Here is a 9096-nt window from a genome sequence, read left to right as displayed (position 1 = left end):
GGTTGTTGTTTAACCAATGGTGCACAATAATGCATTAAGCAGCGATAGTTTGCCTCTAACGAGCGAACAGCGTCGCGGAGAGCGTGTTAATCCGGAAATTATCACGCGTAATTTTCCATGCTAACGCGAACGTGCTAAACGACAGTCGCGCGTTTGCGTTTCGGGACGTTTAACGCGAATTGTCCGGAGCATTTAGCCCGCCGCCCTGAATTGCAACGACGATCTAGTTGTTCGCTCGAGGAAAAAAATGCTCGCATTTCAATCGTGACAACTGTTGTTTTATTTCTTTCGTTTCTATTTTTTCCACCGACACTTCGTTTCGTTCGTTTTCAGGCGAGAAACAAATCAAGCCCGGTAATTAGCCTCCTCGTTTCGCCACGGAAAGTGAATAGAGGGATATCAGAGCGCCCCTTTTTTTTTTTGTTTTCTATGTTCACCCGTTTTATGAAAAGTCTCCCGGTTCAGTCTGTTTCGTACAACAGTCAACAGGTTCGAGGATGTTTTTAAAGTGTGACGAGGTAAAATGTTTCGGGGTGCAGAATAATACGGAAACGTATATTCTGTATACGTGTGTACATCGAAGACGGAATGCCGCTTCGAGCGCGTTTTTGTATCGTTAAAATGCGCGTTCTACAGGGTGACCTATTTTAATTGATCCACCCGAGTGTATTTTACGACGAGAGTGAGCTTGTTTGCGTTAAGATTGAATATTCGAGGGTTCAGGACTACGTTGGTGAAATATGTTTGCTCCTTCATTCGATGAATATTATAATCTACACTTTTTATTTCAAAAGGTGGCAGTAGTTACCATGGAGAAGCCTTATCTTCTTTTCCGCCCAACGGACTTCCTCTTTAATATTCCACTGCTCCCCTAAACCTTCGACCCCACTTATTTAGTTCTCTCCACGTCACGTGATGTATCCTATTTCCGAAAAATATCCATCATTTTTATCGATTACACGTTGACCTTTAGGGGTGCGTCGTGTCCTGGGGAGAAAAACGAGAAAAAACAAAAACAAAGAAACAACATACACGTGAAATTCATCGTCGTATTGTTTTTGCACGCAATGATGTTCAGTATCAGAGGAATTATCAGCACGCAGAAATCGGTCGTTAGCTGAGAACTTTCGAGAATACCTATTGCTCGATGTAACAATTAAAATGGGTCACCCGTTACACGAGAAGAAAAGTTCCAATCGCAAAAGATAACAAAATGTACCTTTCGCTACGCCGCTTCCTGTTCCATTATGCCGTACAAATACCGGTTACGGGAACTTTTGTCATCATAGTAGATCGCGACGACTGAATATACTAAAAATATTGACTTTACAATTCTTAAACTGTAACTGAGACAAAAACACTGTGAATGATAAGATTATGGACCATTGAAGTAGACTGTGAGTGGATAGTAGAACATTGATTTTATGACTATTAGAATACAACGGTTAATAGAGGTGAAAACGTTGACATTTGAAACAGCTAGACAAACTGAAAACATTGGCTTTATGTCTATCTCAAGACAAGGAATATTCAGACTAAAAACATTGACCGTATTATATTCACTATAGTACAAGTGACACGAACCAAATTAAAAACATCCATCTCATATTCACCAGACTACAATAACTAACCAAACAAAAAATATAGACCTTTCACTTAACAGAATATATTAATCAAATTAAAAACATCAACCTTGCACCAATTACATAAAGCAACAAACCCCACTAGAAACAAACAATCCAACCAATTTGTCAAACTGTTCTCCCTCTTTTTAGTTACCTAATTGACGGAGAGAGGACGACACAGGGACGACTAGCAGCCAGCGGAAGAGAAACGGATAGTGGCATGATAGGGATAAGGCATCACCCTCTACGAGGGCGCGTCCTGCTAGCCCTCTTCTTCCTTCTCGGTACGTTCGCCCTCCTCTCCAGAGCAGCAGCGTTCCCGGATTGGACCGATTGTCCAGCAGTGTGTCGCTGCAAGTGGACATCGGGCAAGAAGTCCGCCTTGTGTCCTGATGCTGGCCTAACCTCTTTGCCAGCTTCACTGGACCCTGACATGCAAGTCCTCGACCTATCAGGGAACAAGATTCCCGCTCTACAATCAGAGATCTTCAAACGATCAGGCTTGTTGAACCTGCAGAGGGTGTTCCTGAGGAACGCTGGTATCCATCAAATTCACGCAGACTCGTTCAGGGACATGAGGATCTTGGTGGAGATTGACCTGTCCGACAACCATGTGAAAGCACTCGAACCTGGCACGTTCCTAGGCAACGAAAGACTGAGGATCCTAATCCTAAGCGGGAACCCGTTGAACAGCCTGAGAACCCATCAGTTCCCGGTTCTCCAACACCTCAGAAACTTAGAACTGCAAAGGTGTTCGTTAACCAAGATTCACGGCGAAGCTTTCGTTCACCTAAACGGTCTGGAGTCCTTAAGATTAGACCAGAATGAACTGGAGTACCTGGAGGTCTCGGTGATATCGAGTGTACCACGTCTAAAGACTTTAACCTTAGACGGCAACCAGTGGAGCTGCGACTGTAGGCTTCGAGACTTTCGATCTTGGCTGATCCCCAGTAGACCCAGCAAGCTGTACTCGGTGCCTCAAGTGTGTTCGTCGCCATTGAGGTTAGAGGGACGCAAATGGGAGGACGTGAAGCCTGTGGAGTTCGCCTGTGAGCCTGAAGTGTTCGTGTTAGCCAACAGTATCCAAGAAGAGACTAATGGAAACCTGAGCCTAGCCTGTCTAGCAACTGGTGATCCAGAACCAGAAGTATGGTGGCAATTGAACGGTGGTCCAGTGAATGCCACCAAGCTGACTGATCAGACTTATTCAGGAACGTACGTGGCCTACGCGACGTCCGATATGACTTACAACGAGCGTTCCACATCGTCCAGTAGACTCATCGACAGGTGGAACAACCTGACTGTCTACAATGCCAGCGACGGTGACGCTGGGGAATATTCCTGTTTCGCAAAGAATATCGCTGGCCTAGCCAGAGACACTGTCAATGTGGCTATTCCACGTGTGTACACCGCACCCACGCTCTCCCAGAGCGACAATTGGCTGCTCTGGATGAGCCTGGCTGGCGGTGGAGCGGCTGCGTTGTGCGCCTCCATATCGGCGGTTCTTTTGGCGTTGTGCGTGTGTGGTGGGACTCGTCGACATAGTGCGCGGGAGAAGGTGAAGCTACAGAATAGTACGAGCTTCGGTGATCAAGAGAAGAAGCTTCTGGATTTGTCTGTCACTACCACTACGCCTGGGAACAGCAACGACAGAGGTAGCGGGCATGGAAGCATAGTGGAGGCCTGTAGTACAGGTGATCTCGAACTAGCTGAAAGAGGCTCGATTTGCGATCCGATGAATGCTGCTACCGTGACTGTGGAGAGACTGCGACCAGAGGTCAGCAGCAGCTCGATTAGCGCTATGAGAAGCGTACCGTGTGCCGCTATATTCCCTCCGCCACCGCCAGAGTTCACTAGTGGCGTACTACCAGCTGGAATCTTTGGGAATATATTCATTTCTGTGTCCGTGCCGCAGGATTCATCCGATCGTTGTTATCCCGATTTACTGGATATACCTGTACACGGGACAAGCGGTGTTTTGAACAAAACTACGTCCGCCTTGCCAGCGGCAAGCAGCGTGTCAAGTTTTGCCACGTTGCCGCGACGAGCGCTGCGCTCGAGCGACCTCTGCTCCCCCTACGACAATATGGGGCCCCGTGTGACCGCGAACGGGAGCTCCGCGTTCTCATTGACGGACGTGGATTTGAGATTATCGCCGCCGCCACCACCGCGAATCATACAACCGCCGCACGAGTTCGTGTCCCTGTGAAAGACGCCCTCGTGGCTATGGCTTTCGAGCAAATAGTCGGTATACTCTTGTTCAAAGCTCGTCCGTCGCTTTATTCCTCCCCTCCCTCCAGATCGTGTTGGAGAGAAACCTTCGTCATACCACCATGTCACTGTTCAGTCGCGCGTCCTGTTTCCCCATCATCACTTGGTACGGAGTCTCGTTCGTTGTGTTCGTCGTCGACTGTATTCCACGCGGTGTGTGCCAGTATTTGTGTGTGTGTGCGTGTATGCGTGTGTGAGAGAGACAGGGCGAGAAAGAGTAAGTAACACGCATTTTATACGGTGAGCCGTGTGCCGCCTGTCAGGTGACGTTCAAAAGGTGGAGAAACTGTTAAAATGTGAAGATTGGAATTGGCGACTTGGTATTCTCGTAACACTTGTGATACTCTTCTATGTTCGTTCGTTTTAGATGTACTTAATCATTTCCTCGGGGATATCGAGTGTTTCGTACCCGTTTCGTTCGATAACACGTTACATACTGCCTAAATGTAAAAATCGGCTACGAAGGAAAGTTTTTTTTCGCATATTTACTTGTTACCGGTAGCACACCGTGTATTTAGAGAGTCACAGTTATCGTCACCTGATAAGCGAACGGCTCGCATTTTTAAATCATCCGATGGCGCACTCCTCGAAACGTACATCGAGCAAGGTTGTATGCATACAGGGACCTAGAAAGTTTGTATTAAACTCGTGCGTATATTTAAAGACGTCCGGCAGATTTATCGAAAAAGTAGTACACAGGATATTTGATCGAATTCAATCCAGTTATGTCTGTCCAACCTATTTCGATTACGTAAGACGTCGAGTCTCGAAACTGCACGTTTTCCTATACACCCCCTCCTCCCCTCCTCACTGCCCGTATTTACCAACGTTCCAAGCGATATTGGCGCCACTCGCGCGTCAATGATCGATGTCCGCCATTTGGAATTACCGTCGATGCCCGGTGAATCGATGCTTTTTTTGCGCCAAACTGGACGGTTCGTTTTTTGTAAATAGCTCGAGAGAAGACTAAAAGGAAACTGAAGTTCGTTTTGCTCAAGTATCAGACGGCAAAAAAAAAAAAATGAAAGAGAGAGAGAGAGACTAATAATACTGTTTCTGATGCTAAGAACACTAAGTAAGACTTTGTGACGTTTTTTATATAACACGAATCGGACTATATATAATACATATGTGTATAGTCGACAGGAGGCGATATTTTTCGACGTTGACCGTTTTAGATACTCGTTGTGCATAATTTTAAGAATTTAATCAAACGCAAATCACTTCGTTTCGGTGTGTGTATAATATTATTGGATGGATTTTTGGTTCAATGGACGGTAAATTATAGTGCTTCCAATAGAGTGCCTCGGTTATTTACTTTCCATCTAGATCCCTGTTAATCCTCTATCTCGTTGTCAATTAACTTTTTTTTTTAGAAATGTTTTTTTATAATGTCCATATATGTGTGTATACATTTTTTTTTTTTTTCTAGAAAGAGAGACTTTTTAATTTTATTTTTGGTAATTTAAAAATTTACAAGATATTCCATGAACTGGAGACTAACGTCTAACACTGCGTTCGAAAGACATTGACTTGTTCAATTTTTGCTACCTTTTCTGCAGATATAAGCCTAAGAGAATCGTAAGATCCTTATCACTAACATCATTTCCATCTTTTCGAACACTTGTTGCTGCCAATACTCACGTCTACTAATTTTCCTGTTTCTTCATATTATTTTTTAAATGAAATAATTTCTTTTATCTTTCTACATTTGTTTTCAAACACTCGTTACATTCAAACTCACACCACGAGCTACTAATTTTTCTCCTCAATTTTATTTACTTTCTCTCCACTGGGATACCAATTTCTTTTTTCCAATTTCCAAATAACTCTCACCTCATTTTCGAAATTCTCATCGTTCTCGAATTCACATACTCCGAATGTCCAAAAAAATTCTCGCTACCTTAAAATTTCCACCTCAATCCAGAAAAAAAAGAGAAAAAGAAAATGGGTCAATCTTTCTCCCCTCGTTCAAGCTCATTCCAGAACATCATCAGTTCACGGCAGACGTTTTTCTCGAACAACAGAAGACATTCAGCCAGGACACGTGCAGTTTCGAAGACCAAAAAAAAAAAATCGCAGCCCTCGTGTCTGCCTGTTCGCTTGTCTGGCTGGCTTGCATGCTTGGTCGGCGTATAGTCGGTGGAAGAGATATAGCGAGGTCGTAAATTAAAGCTTTCTAAAAGGTCGTAAATTAACGTTAAGAGAGACTCGGCAAGAGCGTCAAGTACGTTACTGTTTATTTCAGACCCAAGGCGAAAACAGAGAAAGCTACAGAGCATATAATAATTCAAATAATTTACGTGTAAACTGGAATATTTATTTACAAAAGAAAATAAAAATCGAACAGAATTATACCGTTGAAAATAATCTCTATTATTTTCGATGAATTAATTTGTACACTTAATATTATATATAATAATTGAAAATAAACAGTCACACTCGATTCCACTGCCCGAGTCTCTCTGAATCTAAACTACGAAAGGGTTAAGTAGCCGCATGGATTAATAAATTTACGATGCAGTGACATCTAGGGTCACATGCAAAATTTTACATTTTTCGATTTCAAATTAAATCAGTATCATAGGACCTTAACTGAGATTTCAGGCCCTCATCATCTCAGATTTCCGTCGTACATACAAACATCGACTCCTAACCAATCTCACTACTTCTCAATATTTCTTCCACCGACTATACAGTGGCTGCTCGCAGAGGAAGCGTGTATACGATGACGAGAGAGCGCGTGTGTGATGATCTAGTACCTAAGTCTCTTCTAGTTGCCAATACTCACGGATTCAGGTGGTTTGTAAATAAACGAATTAATAAAGAGACGACAAGAAACCAAAAAAAAAAAAGGGAAAAAATTCGAAGAAAGGAAGAAGAAGAAAATGACGATTATCCTCAATGGCGGAAGCAGAGGACGAAGTAAAAAAAAATCTCCCATTCCTCATCCAGACCCTAATCATTCTCGAGGTGTATCACTAGTTTGTTACGTAATCTACCTACCGTGTGTACATATTTGTTAACGCAGTACACGTATTTAATAGCGTGGCAGGCGCGTCGTGCCGCGTCGCCGCCCATTATGAACACTTTGTCAATTAATAAAACGATTGAATTTTACACATGATCGAGTTATTGTTCTCACTTGTTCCGCCGTAAGGAATGGATCGATCGATCTGTTTCAGCCTGTTTGCTGTTAGACATGGCATATGGAATTGCTGTCTTTAGAAATGGGTGGATCTCGTAAATGATGGACCAGTTAATTTTAACCTTTTCGCTACAAAGAGCTACTGCAGTAACCGCTCGTGAATCTATCGATATACAAGGTGGCCCACAAAACGTGATCACCTTAGATTATTATATTGTTAGTGAACCGATCGAAATTTTCCTTGCCTTGGATAATATGGTTCAAAAAGGTCTTTCTGATCATTATAGTACACTTTCTATCAGTCTATCTCCTTTTTTTTTTTTCGAAATTTTCAAGGTCACCTTCAATCTTTTGTAGATCATTCTACAATTTTTTCACGCTCATTTTTTAGCAAACTATCGCGCCGATAGCGTCAATTATAGCGACATAGTTTCATATTTAAACAATTTTAGAATTCAAGTGTTCAAAGTTGGGAATTTTTCTTTTAATTACGAGGTAAAATTAGTTTGTTCAGATTTCTAAAAAATTTGTTTCAAACTTTTTGTAGAGGGTTCGCAGCCTCGTTACAGTGGTATTTCGGAGATTAAACGAAATTTCGAAAGATCGAAGCGATCAGTGCAATTATATCCGTTCAACTGAACCGCAGGAATTTAAAGTGTGAAGTTAGCGAGATAATGTAATTGTTCGCTAAACTGTTGCTATATATCCGGTAATTATATTAGTAAACGTACGATTTGAGTGCCACGGCCTAAATACTCGAATCTGCCTGGTAATTTTCGGGAATTTACGAACCATAATAATATTTACGTTTCGTTGATATTTTTATGTCCGATTAAATGCATCAATAATAAAAGTTTCATAAAAATGTATAGTTTCGAAGATAAAAAGTACCGCGTTGAAAATCAGAAGCGAAATTTATGCATGCGAAAATTGGTCTGAAACTTTTCCTCAATTTAATGATGAACAAAAGATAGAAAATTCAGGATTATTATTCACACAAAAAATCCAATAAACTCCAAAAAAAAAAACTCACATCAATGGAAAATGAAAACAGAAACACCTAAGCCACTGAAATTTTCATGTTGCATCTTTGAAAAGTTTCAAACTAATTTTATTTGGAACAAGGGATCCAACGTACCCCAAGAAATATTACATAAATTGGAAATGAAACTAGAAAAATTTGGGCGATCAAAAAAATTGTCGAAATGTTTTACTTGGAAGAAATTCCAAAGGGAGGAAAGAAAAGGATAACTCTCGTAAGAGATGAAAATTCTGGGAAAGTCTCGTTGCCATAGTAGAGCAATTCGGCTGGATCCACCGTGAGATCCATATCTCAACGATCGAGTCGCATTTTTCAATTTGAAGGGAACGTCGGGAAATTGGGGAAAATCGATGGACGAAGTGAATGAAGAAAATTCGTGGGGAGAGAAATGGGATAGCTTCTTTCCAGATGGAGATCCTGTTCAGAGAGAAACGTCGTTTCACCAGCTTTATTACTCGCTTTTCCGCCTGTGTCAGCGAAAATTCTATCAACGATCTACATACGGCGGAAACCTCGAACAATTTCACAGTCGTTTTCGGATAAATACATACGATGCTCGTCGAAATCGTTTCGTTTTCTGTACATAAGGTGCTTCTGTAGCTTTAACACGTTTCGTACGATAAGTTTGTAAAAGTGGAATTTCCATTAGGCGAAAAAGGATATTCTTGAACGTAAAGTTTAAATGAAATACGCAGAAAAATAGTTTAAAGTGGAATTAGAAAAAAGAGTTTTACACGGTTGACATTTTTTTATAATTTTAATTTTCTTAAGTTCTGCCAAAAAATAGTAACATTTAAGTTGTACCATATGAAATTTCTGTTTTTGTAGGGCGAAATGAAAGCGGTGTGTTTGCGAAATAATAATCTTTATTTATAATATGAAATCGTTAATATTAATGATCTTTCCTAATGTGGTATCAACTGATATATTCCGTTTTATAATAATTAGTGTGTTTTAAAATTCGATAAATTCTTTATATATTTCAGCATGATTTAGATGGACTATGGCCT

The 9096-nt window shown here is 41.3% G+C and overlaps 1 protein-coding gene across 1 annotated transcript; it reads left to right on the top strand.

The window, feature by feature from the left end:
* Positions 1–1845: 1845 nt before the first annotated feature.
* LOC108572451 (leucine-rich repeat-containing protein 24-like) lies at positions 1846–3834 on the top strand. Its single transcript, XM_017934690.1, has one exon. It carries the CDS (start codon positions 1846–1848, stop codon positions 3832–3834), a length of 1989 nt encoding a protein of 662 aa, XP_017790179.1.
* Positions 3835–9096: the final 5262 nt, after the last annotated feature.

Source organism: Habropoda laboriosa, unplaced genomic scaffold (assembly GCF_001263275.1).
Source record: "Habropoda laboriosa isolate 0110345459 unplaced genomic scaffold, ASM126327v1 scaffold65, whole genome shotgun sequence".
NCBI classification, from domain to species: domain Eukaryota; kingdom Metazoa; phylum Arthropoda; class Insecta; order Hymenoptera; family Apidae; genus Habropoda; species Habropoda laboriosa.
This window is presented reverse-complemented; position numbering and strand designations above follow the sequence as displayed.

Excerpts from the sequence above, each read along its gene's own strand:
- LOC108572451 (XM_017934690.1), top strand. The coding sequence starts at position 1,846 with ATGATAGGGATAAGGCATCACCCTCTACGAGGGCGCGTCCTGCTAGCC.